Source organism: Scatophagus argus, chromosome 16 (assembly GCF_020382885.2).
Source record: "Scatophagus argus isolate fScaArg1 chromosome 16, fScaArg1.pri, whole genome shotgun sequence".
Classification (NCBI taxonomy): domain Eukaryota; kingdom Metazoa; phylum Chordata; class Actinopteri; family Scatophagidae; genus Scatophagus; species Scatophagus argus.
In genome coordinates, this window is record NC_058508.1 from 16,058,921 (window position 1) to 16,077,863 (window position 18,943).

An 18,943-nucleotide genomic window follows, 5' to 3' on the forward strand; every position below is an offset into this window, starting at 1 on the left:
AAAAGTTTTTAATCAAACCGGTGGCTTCCAGATAAGGTATATGCAATTTTAATTAATTCTAATATTTTTAGTAGGGTTGTACTTGCATAGAAAACCTACAAGTACTATTTTGTAAGGCAGTAATATAGCTATTCTTCCATTCTTTCTTTCATACTCTCAAACCACTTTGCATAACGCTTAGTCTCAATTAATTGTATGGATGTAAGCTTACTCAGAAATGCTGGTATCAAAAGAAATTCTGATACTTGTATGTGCCAACAAACCAGCCTTGGTGAATGAGAATACATGATGGTGAAAATGACAGCCTTTTAAAATGCTTCAGTATCCCTTTGACAGCCAATAAAAACTGGGTCACTCAATATTTGTAACTTTTATTTTATTTTTTTCTGGCATGTAAAGTACAAATAATTAAACAATTCCATGAAAAAGTCTTCAAGCGTCTTCAGCTGAAATCCCAGTAATAAATATCCTAGACTAAACTGAAAGGTTTATTTTTTTTCTTTGTTCAATTTTGACATTGTTCATTTGGTCATGTTTGGAAGTATGAGATTTTATATTTCTGCAACTGACGTTGGTGTCAGCAGAACTGTTTTGATCATTTTCAACTTTGATTTGTTCTACCATTCCAGGAAAATGTAAGAAAAACATCACTAAGTTACTGCGTCCCCTCTTCTAAATAAATAGACACAAAATACAGTTGGTTGAGAAACAGAAGGACCACTCACCCCTTTACTACCCTAAAGACTCCCAAGAAAACTTTCCTGCAGCTTTTCTGAGCTCTGCTGTATTTTGCCGAAGCTCTTGGCTGGGTTTCCAAATGCGTCTTGGCGCTAAAGAACATCTTTGTTTCAATAGCACGAATTGATATTGAAATTGACACAGATGATCTTTGTATTGCAATGCTTTTACAGAAACAAAACCCTGAATCTTTGTTTTTTTTCTTCTTTATATAAATCAAGCCATCAGCATAAACAGGAAAGCATCTTGTGAGCATGTCAAACCTAGGACATCCCCTCTGTTCCTTGCTAATTGCTGGACCCTCATATGGACTGAAGGCTCGCTACAGGGGCTGTCCCATGTCTCAGGGGTTCACAGAGTGGTTGGAAAAAACAAGACTGTGATTAGATTAAATAATTAAAAGATTTTCATTTAACAAGACAAACAGAACACAGGCAGTAAAGGCATAACATCTAGCACACAGCATGTATGTTTATACACTTCAATTAGTTAAATATAGCAGTGCATTCTTTGACTATGGAGAACGTTTCCAAATCGTACTTCTAAAGCTGTTTTTCTATTTGTCCCCCTTTATAAGAAACAAAATGGTGTAACCACAATTTTGGCAAACTTAAATCTTTTAAACTTGCAAATATAATGAAATAAACCATAAATATACACAAAACATACTTTATACGAGGCAATAATAATAATCATAATAAATAGTTTTTAAGTTAACAATAAGTTAAAACTACAAGCTTAAAGTCGCCCAAATAATACAAGTTTGTTGGCGCTATTTTGAATTTTTTCTGTTTAAATTATTTTATGTTGCAACAAAAGCTACCACAGACTTTTACAAACACAATTGAACACAGTTTGATTGAAATAAAAAAATCTAACTAAGTCTAAAATTTGCATACACTGTAAAAACTGCAACTAATTAAATAATGGAAGAAAAATAAACTGTACCCAATCAATGCAACCAAACAAAATCTTTGACCCATGTGTGTTCTCTATGGCAACATCAACAACACAAATATGCTCAATTAACAAGTGAGTCTTGATATGTAAATGAAATCAATAAATTACAGGAAAAAATGATATTTGAAATTGACATGGGCTAAAACTGATGATATATTAGACAGTATTCCTTTCAAGGTCATTGATAATTGCTCTATTAAGTCAGCCAAATATGCAGTTTGTTTGAGTTTGCACGGTCAGAGCACAATTTAGGGGCTGAGAAGGTGATTTTGGAGATTTATAGATCAGAGCTCTCATTGTGTGTTTGATTTTCTTAATGAGTCTGTTCAGTTTAATGTTTTTTGTCTGAACTTTTTCTCCTTTCACTGTTCCACAAACCTTTTCAGTGTGACGTTTAATTTCTTTTTTAAAAAATATATATCATTTGTTCTCAGTCAATATAAAAACAAAGCACATTGCACTTACTGTTCCATAGGAAAATTTTTTTGTCTTTTTAAATGATTATTGTTGTTGCTCAAGCAGTGTAGTACTGTTTCCTGCCATGGTCCTTGGCTCTCTACTGTAGGTGTAGGTATTTTTTTGTATAGACTGTGTATGAAAGGTCATTTTGGGCTGTGAGTTTGGTTTGTGGATTCACTGTACTACATCGGACATGGCTGGGTAAACAACTCCAGCTGCAGTTGAATGTGGCCTGTTACCTCGGTTGTTCCAAACGTCTATCACTGGTCTCACCAAGTGCTCAGTCCTATGGTGCTATCTCTTGCAAATTGCTCGGGCCAAAATAGCTAGATTAGTCCTTCGTGTGATCGGCTCGGGACATAAAAGCAACAACCATTCAGCGTACTTTGGGGTATAAAACAGAATGAGTCAGATTGAAAGATGCCAGAGTAAGTGGTGTGATGTAATTGGTTTTAAAGGATTAAATTGCTCACAAGACAAAGCAGATGATATAAATGTTGGGGGAAATACATTATACGGATGGATACAATTATTCATTTTGTGAGGAGGTGAACTGATTCATCGTAGTTTATTTTTGATATGCCTTTTTTTTTATCTTTCGGTCTCCGCACGAAATGTGTGCAAATGGGATTTCTTGCAACTGTTCAATTTTAGCATTTGGTTTAGTGGTTTCAGAATTTACAAATGCAAACTGATATGCGCAACTTAGATATTTAAAAGTAATGATAACTGAAATCGTAGAGGGTCCTTATTCAATAAATGACATAGATTTGTACAGCAATTACTCAGGAATAATATCTTAATTTATCCTTCTTGATACTGACTTGCAAAGCAGTTCTTTGGCAAAAATCAAATCTATCTAATTGTAAAGAGTCATGCTCGGCGTTCATTATGAATCTGTGTTTAACCTTGTCATTTGCAAGCAGCTATTCAGTTTTTCCAGCTGGACAATGAGCCAGTCTCACTGCCGCTGTGTCTGGGATTCTCAAGTCAAAGAACTTCACTTCACTGCACCATCATTGAAGCAACAATGTACACAACTTCAGGACAAGAGATGCAAGTGTGTCTAAGCACTCAGAAGTAAAGATCTGTCTGTCAGGTCATACCCCCAACTGTTTAATTTTACTTTTTTCCACATCAAATTTTTTGTTAAGTTTGTTTCATTTGTTTTGATATGGTTGAGCGGTTAAGTTTGTACGAGATACAATGATCCTTCGCCCCCTCCCTAAATCCCCACCCATACACCGCGTGCTTATTCCCCCTTGCTCTGCAAAGATCAGAGGGTTTAAAATAAAGCCATGCGATGTCCCAATTTTTCCAAGCTTAAGAATCTGTAAAAATTCAGCACAAGGTCTTGTTCCTTTGTATGTATAAAAATAGATTTATCTCTAATGTAATCCTTTCAAAGAGATCGTCCTCTTTGGCTAACACAGCGTCATTTAGAAAAGCAAAAGCAAAAATGTCTTGAATATACTTGACCGTATTTAATCTATTATCATGTGCAAATGTCTTGATATTGAAAGACATTAGCTCTCCCCACAGTAAATCTCAAGTCTGTAACAGACGTTTCAACTAGACAGGTTGGCCTTAATGTTACATCAAGGGTGCCATAAATAATTTTCATGCAGTTGGGTTGGGGGATATTTTGAGAAATGCTATTTTTGTGGTAGTGCCAAAGAGATTTGAAGCAAAAAAACAAAACAAACAAAAAAAAAACTTTCTGTTGTAAACAGAAATATAATTATGACACTTATTTGCAGGCTTGATGTTGTACAGTCATCTTTCGAGAGGGCACGAGTTTCTGGGAAGCTTTTAAGAGAATAGAGTGGTTTTAAATAAAACTGAGGAGCATTTGGCAAAGCTGGAGGGACTGGTAATCTTTCGTCTCAAAGGATCAGTGATAATTTTGACATTACCAGATATCATTGCTCACACACACACACGTGACTCCAAGTTTTTAAGTTCAGTCATGTGGAACTACAGTCTTGTGAATCTGCTCTATGCATATTGTTACTGTAGAGCTCATGTGTTCCCCTGAATGGTAAAACTCAGACCTCATTTCTTATGGGAGCTTCTATCTGTGCACTAGACTGAAGAATAATACCGGTGCTCTTGAGTTTTTGCTCATCTGTGTTGTTTCTCTACAAACCTGCCTAAACCATTGTTCATTCCATGGGCTGTGTTATTTTACATTGTCTTCAGACTTATTTTTTGCAGTCACTTGGATTGTAATCATATTCAAACTATCCAGTTACCTGCTTCCATTTATCCAAATGAATCTGAAGACATAACCCGTCTTGAGTGCAGTAACATTCACAATCTAAGCATGTCAGCAAGAACAATATAATTTGGCTGTCTGTTACATCCTGCTTGCTTTTTTCTCTTGACCTCTTGGCGGCACATTGCCTTTCAGTTAAAGGGATATCGCACGAAATCGCAGCTAATAATGCCATGCAAAGTAAAATGGCCTGTGTATTACATAAAATACAGGTGCAAAGAAAGAAAATGAGGCAAAAAGTGAAAAATCACCGGTATTTTCCTTGGATGTGGCCGTGTTATGGTGAAATGGTTTTCCCCCTTGCACTTGTCAAGCTCTCGCCCATCAGAGAATTACAGATGAACACTATCACCATGGGAGCACTGCCATTATGCTCTAAGTTCACAGACAGTGTGCCTGTGCGAAATCCGAAGAAATACAGAAACTTTTTTTTGTTTGCGTGGTCTAAATATGTATATATTTTCAAGTTATTGAACTGTGATCACAAGTGTACTATTATGTTGTTCGGTGCGAGACTGTGAGAGAAAGAAAGATTCTGATGGCCTTCGGACTACTCTTTTCTGTGACTGGTATTCATTAGTTAACATAAATCCTATTGGGTCTGAGCTAACAAGCTCATATAGGGTAGAGAAACTGCCTTTAGGCTAGGCACCACCTAATGCAGGTCAGGAAACAGTAGTCAAAGTTTCTAGAAAATGCTTACATACTCGGCTATTATAACCACCTTAAATATTGAATATATAGTTATATTTTAATAGACGTATATAAGAGAACACTGTTTTTTAATTTCATTTTCTTTGATCTAAAAAAATCGCTGATTCAAAATGCCCAAGTGTAAAAAAGTGACTACATCCTCTCCAGCAAGACTGTGGGAGAGATGGTGGGGTAAGAGTTTGGGTAAATTGCACATATTTGTTCATTTAAGTTTTTGATCATTTTGTTCATCAGTTATCATTATTTGCCTGAATTCAATCAAAGCACTCATTACACATTCTCTGTCACATTCGTTAGACTGTCTCCTAAATACATAGCTCTTGCCCCTACCCAGCAAACCAGCTACGTACCCTTTCTAATTCAATCCAGGCAAATATAGGGAAGGACTAGCATGTCGTGTAAAGAGAAAAGAAAAACTCCACTCGTGTGTTTGTTTGAAACTCTGACTTGTATATGCCTGCGTATGGATATGTTTGGTTATGTGTGTTTGTATGTGTGCGTTTTTGTGTGTCTTCATGTCTGTGTTTGTGATAATATATTATGATTTTGTGTCAGAGAGAGACTCAGTCCAGGCCCATGTAGAGTGATGGCACAGGGAGTGCAGTTTGCTCTCCCTGTAGGTTGAAGGAGCTGGTGCCAGCAGCCTCTCTCTCTCTCAGGCCTTGTGCTGCTTGCTGGTCTTGAAGGAAACCTGCAGCACGCGATCACCCAGGCGATAGCCATTAAGGCTAGCGATAGCCATGGCGGCTTCATCGTAATTGGTCATGGTGACAAAGCCAAAGCCCTTACATTTGTTGGTGGTGAAGTCACGGATGACCTTGACGTTGGTGACGGCTCCGAAGGGCCCGAAGAGCTGCCACAGGACGCTCTCGTCTGCCTCCGGGGACAGGTTGTATACAAAGATGCACCAGCCGGCTCCTGTTGGACCGGTAAGGTTGACCCCAGCCAGACTGGTCATGCTGTCAATGGTGATGGGGGAGAATCTGGGGAAGAGAGTAGGAGAACTACCATGGGTGTCATTCTGAAGTTCAACACAGTATTCAGTGCTCTATATTGTCTCTTATGGGCATGTTTCTCAGTGAGAAATGAGATTGTAGTCGGGTATGGAGTCGGGGGACCCCATCTCCATCCCCTCTGCTGTACAGTAAGTAGATAAATATGTGTGGGCACCACAGTAGCTCCAAACTACCTGTTCTCATAAAATGCCACTGTGTGCCCTGAGACACAGACACCCACACATTGTGCATATTTTCTCATTTTCTCTGCTGACCAAAGCCTCTGGAAGAATTAAACATATGAATCACGATGTTCAACGAAAATCACAGCATTGAACAAAACACAGAAACCTAGAGAGGGATGAAAAGCAAATTGGAATCAAATCATACACAAACTGGAGCAAACAGAGGAGACGCAAACGGAATCTGGTATGTCCATGCTGGTGAAAAAAGGGGACATTAAAGCAACTGAAACTGACAATGTTAGTTCATAAATAAATACATATAAATTATTTCTATTAATTAAAACAAAAGAACGAAAAGGTTAAACAAAGCCATGCCAGAATACCCTGCTGTTAAAAGGCTGCACCATTGCCTAATGCGATTACAGATAGTGTTTTGTGTTCTGGGCTGCTTCTGTAACATGGTTTAATGGAAAAGGGGGCATTAAGAATTATGGCCATTATATCTGATTTTGAGATGAAGTCAGCAGGTGGTATTCCAGGCACTTTGTTTGAGGTTTTATTTTGGCATGGATGCTTTTGAAAGTACACCTTTGGCATTTACCTCTTGACTCCGTAGCTGGCGTTTAGTAAATTGTCGAGTCTGCAACGCAAGAGGGAGAATGAAGGGGATGCAGAAGTTAGTTATGAGATCTTCAAGGAAGGGGGGCTTTCAGTTAACAAGTTGCTCCTTCACCAGCTGGCCTCCAGAGGGCATCCTTCACTGCAAAGCAGTCTCAAACCATCCAACCTCAAACTGATGGGGTGTATAATAATCCATGTGTCTCAGCTGATCTTTGATATTGTGCATTAATTGTTGTCGTTTAAGCTCTAAAATAGATTTAACTTACATAGGTTAAATATAAGATAAATGATTAACAAATCCTGTGTCTTAGGCCATCGCTTATCCACTGAATAAGAGCAATTATGTGTACTTATTAAATTAGCATTCCAACCTGAGACTGTGTCTAAAAGCTGTGAGGTTCCTTGAAAATATTTAATGCTCGAATCCTTTGACTTTCAAACTCTGTGAACCTTCAGAATAACCCATACAGAAATGACCAAAATTTTCAGTCTTTATGATGATTTTTGCCTGTACTATAAAGTACAGGCAAAAATGAAAGATTTGTTATTCTTAAACCAAGATTTATTTAGCTTTTATTATTTGGTTGTATTTGGAAAAATCTGGTCTCTTACATTGGTTTTGAGCTGTTATTTGGATCAGGTCCCTTTCCAACTGAAGGGATCATGCTGCAGTTTAAAAGAAAGTCAGAAAAGAGAAGTGAGAAGGAGGGACAATGCAATTTTGCCTATTCCTCCTATACTGTAAAGCAATAATGTTGCTTAAAGAAACAGTTAGCAAGTAAGTATTGACAGAAAAGGGTTTTTTGCTTGTTTTTGAATGATTTCGATTACACAATTTGCTGCATTTTTGGTTGTGCCATTTCATTTGATTTTTTTTTTTTTTTTTTGTATATTTACTATTACCTACCCTCTGGTGTAGTCAAGGCCTGATATTTGTCAAAAAACCTTTTAGAAACGTGACTTTGACTGTTGACTCAATAATGAAATGTTGACCCACCTAACACTGTGTTAAGTGTGTCAACATTTCATTTCACCACTTCATAGTAAAATAGTGGAAGATTGAGTTTGTTTAAGCAAGGCAAAGCAGCAGCATGACCTGTGATTTGATCTTGAAACAGTAGCTTTTTACAGTCTGAGGTGTGAGGTTGGTAAAGGTTCAGTACCTGAAACGCTGAGTCTGGTGGTGCAGGGGCCCCGTGTAGCGGCGGGCAGCAGTCTGGTACAGCTGAGTCAATAAGGCCTGGCCTGTCTTCTGACTGGGGTTGTTGGCGAACTTGACAGTGATGGGCTCAGCAGCACCCAGAGGCTTCTGTCCGTTCAGACCTTTGATGGCCTCCTCTGCTTCGTTTCGCTTGTCAAACCGGATGAAGCCCACTCCTCGTGATATGCCTGCTCCGAATAAGAAAACAGACCAATGTTACTACCTTGGTATCCAGGACGGTGGCTGACTACCAGTCTTTTGTTCAGAAATGGTACTTGTCTGACAGCTTGAGAAGTGAAATAAGGCTATACCTGTAACTTGGTCCACTAGGATGCGTGATGTGATGATGCGACCGTATTGGGAGAACAGCTGTTCCATGTCCTTCTGGCTCATAGTTTTGGGGAGTCCACTCACATAAAGGTTGGCATCGCGAATTGAAGCCGAACTTGGCCGGGCGTATGATACCTAAAACATGTTAAACAAATAATTAAGTGCATTATAGTTTTAAACCTCAAAATCACAACTTTGTGTCAGAGAAATAACAAACACATCAATTTAAAGAGCATGTTAGAAAGATCTGATGTAACTGAACTCAGTTTACAACAAACAGCCTTCATTTTGACTCTTCTTCTCCAGTTCCTCAGACCCAACTGTCTCTTTGCTAGCTGTCAGCTTAATCAGCGCCTTCAAGCTCACACTCAGGCATGATGAGACGGTCACATACACACTAAGATGAGTGTAACCATTACCCAAACTGATACCAGTCATCAGATAACAAGCCCAAGAGCCAGCTTTGTTTTGCACTGAAAAACATCAGCCTTCGATGATGTATTTTCCTGAATTCACTGGTGACTTAATTAGTGCACGGCCATTTTTGGTGCGTCTGTGTTTACATCCCTCATGGTTTTCTGCTGGTCTACTTTTCAGAACATTTTACATCTGGTGCTGCAGAGAAATATCTGATTGGTTAGAGAAAAAAAAGTCATACATATTCCTGTTTTTGTGTTTTATGGGAGCATGTGAACATATGTGTGATAGATAGTCCAGCTCAGTGCATTGTTGGCATTGCTGTGTTTGTGTGTGATGGAGAGACAGAGTGAGTGTTGTATGAGATAGGCTGAGCTGCCCTCCCTGTCCTGCCTCCTTCCTTTGTTTCTGTCCTCAGGGGAAGAAAGGCTCCACTGGCAAACAGCAAACAATGTAAGTGCATCCCAAGACTTGCAGGAACCTAGACAACTTATAAACATACTATTCATACACACACACATTGTTTGTATGTATTTATATGGTAAATACAAATGTTGATGAAATTTAGAAGTATTTGTAGATTTCAATTCGATTTTGCTTATTGCACAGACGCAAAGAAAGTGGTGATGTGAATTAAAAGGACTCAGTGTATTATCTGTCAGATGAATACAGGTGTCCTGATTTCATCCATCAGAACTAAGCACCAGTGTCTATTGTGTACACAGACTGTATAAGCAGGAGGGTTGTGTGGTGCAGTGATTAGGGTGTTCTGGACGAGTCAGGGGGGAGCTGCTGTGTTCGGGGAGCAGAGGCTGCCCTATAATTAACCCTCTCCCTGTCGCTCCCACAGTACAGATGGTGCCTGAAGCCCATATGGCCTCTAATCCTGTCATTGGCATTCTGCTTTCTGAGCTACCCCCTACCCTTCTCCTTGTCCCCGTCCCCCCACCCCACCCCAACCCCCTTTTTTTCAGAAGGAGAAGTAATTTCTCATGTGCAGTCTTTTGCAAACTATTATATGGCATCATTCACAATTCTACATATATTTGTTCTTTCAAAAAGGAACCAACTCCAGAACCCTACTTTTCCTGCAAGTGGCTTGTTTGATCAATCATTAGCCGGAATTAATGTCCGTATTCATGGACAGCTGTCAGAAGATCACCTGCTCTGCTCTTTCAGAGATTCGATTTCTCAATCCTGCAGTTTGTCTCAATCTTTGATCTACTTTGATCAGGTCAGGGTGGGGGTGGGTGGTGGTGGGGGGGTGAAAGGAAGTAGCATTTAATAATATGCCCCCTCTTTCCCTCATCTGATTTTGGGACAAAGAAGCCCCCTAATTAGCCTGGATCGGAGGCAGATGGGGTAACCTGGGCTGACCCTCGTGCACCACAGTCAGGCTTCCTAATTACATTTCCATCACAATAACCACTGCATGCTGTCCGCCCCTTGCTTTCTGACCTCCACTCTCCATCTCTTTTCACCCTTTCTCTCACTCTCTTTGTTCCAGCCACTACTCCCCTTTTGCCTCCTCCACCTCCCCACTTTCCTCCCCTCCCTCTGTCACGTCTGCCACCACCCCCCGCCCCCTGCCAAAATTTCCACTTCCTTTCTTTTTGTGCAGCACATCGTCAAGAATCAAAAATTGAAGAGTGAGTTTTATGGAGGGTAGAGGTCTGCTCACCTTGATTGTTTTAGTCTGCAGTTTGAGACCGTTGAGTGTGTTGATGGCCTTATCTGCATCATTTGGGTCCACATAGTTTACAAAGCCATATCCCAAACTCTGACCTGAAAACAAAGAAAGAAAGAACCATCGTGGTGTCAGCAGTTCTCAAAATCAGTTGTAGTTATTTTATTTTTTTTAACATGAACAAAGTGCTGTACCTGTTATCTTGTCTCTGACTAGTTTGCATGACTCGATCTCTCCAATGCTACCAAACAAACTTTTGAACTCTTCCTGGGTCATGTTCTGAGGCAGATAATTGACGATCAGGTTGGTTTTGCTGTCGTCTGTGGAGCCATTGGTGCTAATGACTGGACCATTAGGCAGACTGGTTCCGCTTGGACCGTTGGACACCTGGGTTTCCATGGTGCTGATTATCTGCTGAGGAAGAGGGTGGGGTTAGATTCATAATTCATAAAGAGACACAGTTGTGATATGGCTGTGTATATGAGATGTGCATGTACAAATATTTAACATATAACACATGCATGAATATAAACTATACATACAACCAGACACACACATTTCATGGATCCTTTGTCATTGTCAAAGGGAAAGGTCAGGAATCAGCATTGCTAAAATGGAGATGGATACAAGGTCTGATTTATCATCTCCCCTCCCCCACATTCACCCCATCTTTCCTCCTCTCTCTCGCTCCCTGCCTCTGGTCCTGCAGATGTCACTGTCCTTTTTTCTTACTCCTCCCCTCCCCCTACTCTCTTCCAGGGTCAAACGCCATTACATCATTACACAGGGACGGATAATAGTGATGGTGGTGTGTGAAGCCAGCGAGAGACTGGGGAGTTAGGGGAGGCAGGGGTCGAGATGACAGACAAAAGACAGAGTGACAACGGTAAATGGTTTTCGTGCCACAATGAATGAGGAGTATCACGGTTTGGTAGCAAAATAAGTTAGGATTACACTGAGTTTGTTAAGGTTTTTTGTGGCAAACTGACATTTATTTTTGTAGGTGGAGTAAGGGTGTGGGTTACTGCACAGTGTAGTGTTTGTGTCTCCTGTGTTCCTCCAGAGTACACTGTGATGCTTAATTTAATTCACAGGGGATTCTCAAGGAACAGCTGTGTGGTCAGAAACACAACTTCCTGCTCCACTTTGCCTTTCCTCACACTAGTTTTCTGTCTCTCAGTCATTATTTCAATAAATCAGTGCAAACTCTTTTTTTGTTCAGCAAAGGACAAAAAAATTAAAATGAACTTTGTTTCTGTGTTGTTACTTGATGCGATACTGATGTTATGTAGCTGCACTGATTTGTTGGACTCCTTTAATTAGAAAAAAATGTACAACAAACCTAAAACTGTGTCAGACTTAATATAAACTATTGACGATCGTATCATCGTTTGAATCAGTCTTATTTTCATGTTCAGACATTATTAGATTACCCTTTTGACTATTGCACTGGACAAAGGACAAGTATGCCTGTTTAGACGCATTTTGCAGTAGACAATTCAAACTTTGATTCACTTCGGTGTCTGTATTCCTTTTCACAAGCAAAAGTCTAAGGTGTTTAGATAACTGGTTTGGAATGCAAATACGGTGTGCTAGTAATGCCAAAATGTCAATTGTTATGCCAGAGTGTAGGTTCAAGCTGTTGCAGGTTTCTAATTCGTGGGTGTTATGAATGTCAATAAGGCTAAATTTGTCTCCTCTAAAGTTCTGGGGGTGTTTTATGATCATGTGTGATCATGATGTGTTTTTATGACCAAATGGACTTAATTAATGCACCTTCAGAATTACTTCAAAATTATTTTCAGTGAATTACCTGACTTGATGGAAAAATACTGCAGGTATTACTGAAACACACAAACCTGACAGTTAGCTCTGATAGCTTTTTGCTTTATGTCCTCCAGTAAATCATAACCAGCTTCTCTTTAATTCTGAAGGTGGGGTGGGTATTGTTTAATTTTATTATTTGTTAATTATACTCATTTCATTTACTGCTTAGCATCTCTTTTAAGTCTGGCAACTTTTTATTTTTACAGGCTCTGCTTGTGTTAATACTGCTTAATACTGCTTATGTCAATACTAAAATAATTCATTTGTGCTTTCAAATCTTCATGCCATTTCATGTGTCCTCTCTCCTTTTCCAGCGTCTGTCAGTGGATCCGTCTAACCTGTCTTTCTCCCTCGTCTCTGTAACCTGCTGTCTTGCTTTGAGCCTCACCTCCACTCAGGTTGCCCAGGTAACAGCCCCTCAAAGACTGCATTGTTTCTAATGGCTGACTAGCTTTCTTACTTTAAGCTCGCTGTGTGTGTGTGTGTGTGTGTGTGCGCGCGTGCTTATTAGGAGCACATATACGGGTCAGACATTTCTTCCTCCATGTTTGCAGAAGCCGGGAATATCAGTAAGTCAAATTGATCGTGACAAGGGGAAAAGGAGAACAGTGACAGAGTTAAGGCGGGCTAAAAATAAAATCCTGAAGACACACATCTACCCACAAAGGCAGTGCAACGTAGATAGCAATCACATCGAGATTTTGATCCAAGGCTACAAGCTGCCTGCTGACTGCTGTCTTTTTCATGCCCCTTATGAATTATGACAGGGCATTGAGAGGAAAAAGTGCAATCAAGCTGTTATATTTATTGTAATATTAACTGAGTACATGGTTTTGTGATGTGATGTGATGTATCTGACCAACAGAAATATGAGCCACTGAATGTGTCCCAAATATGACCAAAGCGTTTTGAAGGAAAAACATATTAGGGGCAAATTTGACTCGCCAACTGAAATAACCCTCAGCATGGCAGTACACACATCCCCAGTGAACAGTGTGAAGTTATATAATTCGCAGACCCACTGAGTATGGGCTGGGCACCGAGATTGGCTGACACAAGCAGCAACAAAGATTAAGATTTTCATACAGAAATACAGGGAAACAGTATGCTTTGAAGCTATTTGAAACAAACCCAACAGAAGAAAACCACACAGGATTGCTGTCATATTTCTTATTGTATACCAGCAACAAAATCAAATAGGCTTTTAGGAGTTTGGTTTGAAGTAACCCAATTACTGTGACATAAAGAGACAATAAATCACTGTAGGAAGGTCTACATGAATAGCATGAATAATTGCACCACATCCAGTATAGATCTTCTCCAGCTATAGGCTCCAGTTTAGTTTCAACTACTGGAGACAATAAAAAATGCTCACTCTGTGACATCTTGGGTGTAAATATGGAGACAATTCTTAGCCTATCATTGCCCCTTTTCTCTATAAACATATTTTTTGTTTATCTGTCTTATAAGGAATGAAACATGCCATAAAAATAATCTTTTAGAAATCTTCTTTAAAAAAAAAAAATTCTCAACGATTCCAGCTGTTAGGGTGGCAGTACATGTCCCACACTGCTTTTTTCTATTTTGGGGTTCTGTGAGATCTCCCTTAATATTTAATGTACTGCATCAGCATCGCCCACACATGGTCCCAGACTTGCACGCAAACAAGAGCTCTGCCTCTTCTGCCAAACACATGAACCCAGACTTGCACGCAAACAAGAGCCCTGCCTCCACTGCCAAGCACACGTACCACCTACACTGTACACAATTAAATTACAAAACACAGAAGCATTACAGGACTAAATGTAAATGCAGTCTGTGTTCTGTATCTTCTGATCCCTATAAACAGCTTTCCCAATTCATTTCTGCTCCAAATGCAGCACAGCACCGGAGGCTATAATGTACAGAGGAATAATTTCCCAGTTCCACTCACCAGATTTGCCATGTTATACATGTTACTATGCACTACAAATCACCACAGATTCACTCTGAATGTGAGATATAACAAGTCGCCATCAGTATTTTGTTTGGGCATGCAGGTCCAGAAAAACTATTAAGTGTTTTAGAATTTTAGACTCACTATAGAATTATATTCACTTGTTGTGTGCCTGTAATGTATGTGTTTTAGTTGTTTTTGTCACAACCAAAACTAATAATCCATCAAGACGAACACTTAAGAAATCCACCTGGATATTTTCAGCTGACAATTACCAATAGCAATTTTAACAATGGGTTCTCCTTTTAATATTTAACCTTGTCTTTAGCCCACATTAATAATGCCTTATATAAAGATTTTTTTGGTAGAAGGCATGAATCAAAACTAAAATGCTAGGCTGAAGTGTAAATGAGCCTTCTAAATAACACAGATTACAGGATTATCCCAAACAAAGGGCATTAGCCACACTCTCTGCAGCTTAAGGGATCATGGTGGCAGCTGTAAAACAACAGGACGACAGGAGTCACAGCTCGTGTCAGCCACGCACCGAGGCTCCATCCTGTTCTCCGCTATGCCGAAGAAAAGATTTCTAAAAGATTTCGGCTCTCTTGAGTGTGTGCTGCTTTGATAAGATGGGAGCAGACAACGTCAAAGGCTCGGGGAGACAAATCTGTCCTGCAAGTCCTTGTAGCATGCGGGGCGCTCTCCAGCGTGCTGAAAAAGGGAGTGGCTTTCGGACGGTCTCATTTGAGGCCACAGAGGCCCTTGAATCCAGCACCAAGACCACCGAGCCTTTTTGTTTTTTATATATTTTGTTCACTTTAAAAACGCTTAACTTCGAGCAATTAGGAAAGAAATCACATATACGACTATTTAAAAAATCCACATGTAATAAACATCTCTCAGTTTCACCGTTTTTGGTTTTTGGGATTTTTTTTTTTAAGGCAAGACTTGTGAGCTCTGCAGGCATTCATGAGCCGGGGCGCCTTTTTGCTGAATAAACGTATTGAGCGGACCAAACAAAAGAGCCACCCGTTCCTCCTCTTCTCCCTCGCAGAGGCTATGGCAGCACTATGAATATTAATGTAAACAGTGGCGCTTTGTGTCGTGGCCAGGGGCTGCAGGACTCTCCGGGAACAATGACTGATACAGTTGCCAGCTACAAGTCAAAACGCCATGATAGGTCAAATAAGATAATAATAATAATTTAAAAAAAACTTGAAAATGTATTATTTATTTACTAATTTCGATCGTTTTCCTGAAGCGAATTAATAGCCTTGCAGGCCTTTTTAGTGATGGTTGTAATCAAAAAGCTGAGTGAACTCACTGTAATCTGGCTTGCATTGGCGTAGCCTACGTAAGGCAAATTGACACTATTATGAACACAAATAAATATTACCGGAGAGTATCAGTCAATATCAACGCAAGCTTTATGTGCCATTTGCAGTGAAATTACATGATCAGAGTGTGACTGTAGGAAAAAGTAGTCCAAGAGATTATTTTACAATCCCAGAGATGCGAAGTCTCTACTTATTTACTCCCAACGGGCTTCATATTTGTTGCTGATAATTACATGAAGTCATCGGCAACAGGAGGCAGATCAGACCGCTTACATAACATAATTGTATTTAACGCCTCATGTAAGTTAGACAAGCCATGTCTTAACTACACAAATCTAACGCAAAATTAAGCCCTTCGAACATTTTCTTTTGGACAGAGACGACAAATGGCCTCTGACCTTGTAAATCATTCACATCTAGGTCTGTTTTGACCCGACATTGTTTTAAAATTCAACATCAAACAACGGTGTAGACTGGTTTACAGTGAGGGCCTCGGCTGCCCTTGTCCTTGAATTGTGTAAGTGCCTTGGATAGGTTATCTGACTCAACGCTTTTATTTGCTTGGCACTGCGGTACAGGCATGGAGGACTGCGGACCATGTGGAGGGGAGCCACAACCTCTGTCGGTGCGATTCTGTCGAGGCCAGCAAGGGACAATAGGTAAAGTGGGCTGTAACAAAGAGGAACTAAAACTGGTATTGAGGATGTGTGAGGTGGACAGTTCGAGCCTCACATCACGTTGCCCACCTCTATTTCGCATCTTTTTTTTTAAGCAATATTCGTCAAAATTCAATAAAAATGGAATCATAAAGTTGGCCCTATTTTTCGAGGACTAACTCAGTCTCTCACATCCTATTTGTTGGATAATTTATTTTGTGTTTCCACTGTTGGCCGTAGACTGGGAAATTCTAATTTCACAGCTCCCCAAAGCTTAACCAATATTGTGACGTTATTAAGCCGGGGTTTTAAACACCTACATGTGTTTAAAGGTTGGACCGAGCAGCACCCTTCTGCTACTGAGTCTGGATTTCTTATTTATTCCCTGGCTTCTATAATTCTATGTAAATGTGTCTGGTCTTAATTGGTCTCCTTAGACAAACTGTCTGTTGTCAGCCGTGGAGCATGTCAAGAGGTAAAGCCGAGTAGGCCTTTTGAGGCTTCAAGGCCCTCGTTTGGTGCTCCAGTCCAAGAGAGACACGCCCAATCCGGCCGTCTGCTCAGAGCAAAGCCAATTTATCACCACTCACATCTTCTTTTATCCGGCAAGCGCGATGCAAGCATGGCCATCTTGTACGTATGCGATGCAATACTTGGAGAAAATGCGCTTAAAATGGAGATGTCCGTGCGTGTCCTTACTGTCGCGGCCTCTGAGATTTCCAGCCCATTTACTCGGTTGCATCGCAACGACAACCCTGAGGAATTCGGACTTTGTCTGATTCAATGCAAACCGATGGATGCGTAATTCCCCCCCCGCCACCCCACCCCCCACCGGAGTGACTCGACCCTTTTTTTCCCTTTGCCTTGCTGGATGGGCCCTCAGCCTCCGAGGCATCATGTTTTGTCTCAGAAACCCGTCTCCAGCATCCTTGTGCTCTACGAGGCAAAGAAAAGCGTGTCCTCCCCCCGTTTAACCGAGCGCCTCCACCGCCTTTCTCCCTCTACATTACTGTAATCCTGCGGACGCCTTGACTCCTGCACCATTTAGGAAATAAAATCAAAGCTGCGGCATTTGGCTGTGATTTTTTTTTTAAAGCTGAACACTGTGCTATCTAAAATGGCAGGATAAAGACTTTATCCATCGCTGATGGTGACTGTAGGCTGGAGCGCAGCCGGCATGGCGCATCACTCAGTATGAGATTGCTAATTGCCTTTATCGATCGCTAGTCTTATCATAATAATATGGCATCGCATATTGGACAAAAACATAGGGCACTAATCCCAAAGCTTCTCTGTGTTTTGGCATGTGGGCATGACCATGGAGCGCTATTTACATTTATATTACTATCTACTAATATATATCAGTAGGATGTGAAATAAATCTGTGTATGGCTACATCATATGTGTATATGTATACATAACAAATCCGACGTAAAGGGACTGAGATGAAATGCAGGCATGCTGCTACAACATTCCCTTCACAAATATAAGAGAAATAGAGTCATACGTACAGTAACCATTCTTGACGTACAATGAAAGAGATCTAGGTCCTTCTTTGCACTGGTCTTGAAGCTGGAGGCAGAGTCTCTGTATGCTCTTCGGCCTTTATATTATATGGCCCTTATGTTCTGTCAGGAGTCCAAATTAAAAGAAAAAAAAAGAAAAAAAGGAAAAAAAATACAGTCTTCGCCAGGGAATCTCAGCCCTCTGAGATTGTAGGTGTCCTCTAAAGGATGAAAATGAGGAGAAAGGGGTTTTCTACTGGATGATGATGAGGGAGAGCGTTCTCTCCGAGCGGCGTGGGCGATGGTTCAGAAAAAAAAAGAGAAGCAGTGATCCTCAGCAGGGTGTGTCCAAGGGAGGGTGTTCTGGTTCTGCTGTTTTTATGTGTAATTCCCTGCTCCTCTCGCAGTCTCCTTCTGTGCCTCTGCTGCAATGTTCTTCTTTTATGCATCCTCCTGGCTGGCAGAGCACGCTGCTGATTGGCTAATTGTGCAGGGAGGGTACTACATGGCAGCCATTGCAATGCGCTCCTCTCCCATTATCCCCTTCAGGAGAGATCACCAAGAGTACCCCCCTACCCACCCACCCTCCCTCCCTGCTTCCCTCCTCCCTGCTTCCCTCCTCCCCTCCCTCTTCCATCCTGGCCCTTCCATCTCTCCACTCCCTTTTTCTCGCTGCCCTTCCTTTCTTCCTGCCCCCCTCTTCACACACACAAGCAGAGCAGAGTGAATAGGGCTCCACCTGCACTTTCAGAACAGATGGGTGCAGCAGAAGACAGCAGACTTGTCTCTCTCATTCCACACACTTTGCACTCACTTCTCCTTCAGCAGTGCCCCTTCCTTTCTCTCTTATTCTCCATTTGGGCCAGTGTGAAACCACAGCAGACGACTTCACTCTCTAAGCCTTTGTCTTTGCAAATAAAAGCGATTTTGAGCGTTGATCGGCAGACTTTCGGCACAAAATATGCAATAAATGGCCATGAGCTAGAAACAAAGAATTAAATCCATAATACGACCAATGACTGGATGATTTCTGGACCTCTCGTATGCAAGGCAGATGGCTAGCTATAGGGTCAGGTGCAGACATGAGAATAACA

General features: G+C 40.7%; 1 protein-coding gene across 8 annotated transcripts; it reads right to left on the bottom strand.

Annotated features, from left to right (window-relative positions):
- Positions 1-148: 148 nt before the first annotated feature.
- On the bottom strand, positions 149-18,385 carry elavl3 (ELAV like neuron-specific RNA binding protein 3). Of its 8 annotated transcripts, none has more exons than XM_046414051.1 (8): positions 17,856-18,385; positions 10,780-10,996; positions 10,580-10,683; positions 8,463-8,616; positions 8,114-8,339; positions 7,563-7,616; positions 6,931-6,969; positions 149-6,132 (listed from the first exon to the last, which is right to left on the bottom strand). In XM_046414051.1, exons 1-8 carry the CDS (start codon positions 17,862-17,864, stop codon positions 5,805-5,807), a joined length of 1,131 nt encoding a protein of 376 aa, XP_046270007.1. In that variant the 5' UTR covers positions 17,865-18,385; the 3' UTR covers positions 149-5,804. The 8 variants fall into 8 exon arrangements, with proteins under 8 accessions (XP_046270007.1, XP_046270006.1, XP_046270009.1 ...); XM_046414050.1 differs by having other exon boundaries at positions 8,114-8,342; XM_046414053.1 differs by lacking the exon at positions 7,563-7,616.
- Between the last annotated feature and the right edge of the window lie 558 nt (positions 18,386-18,943).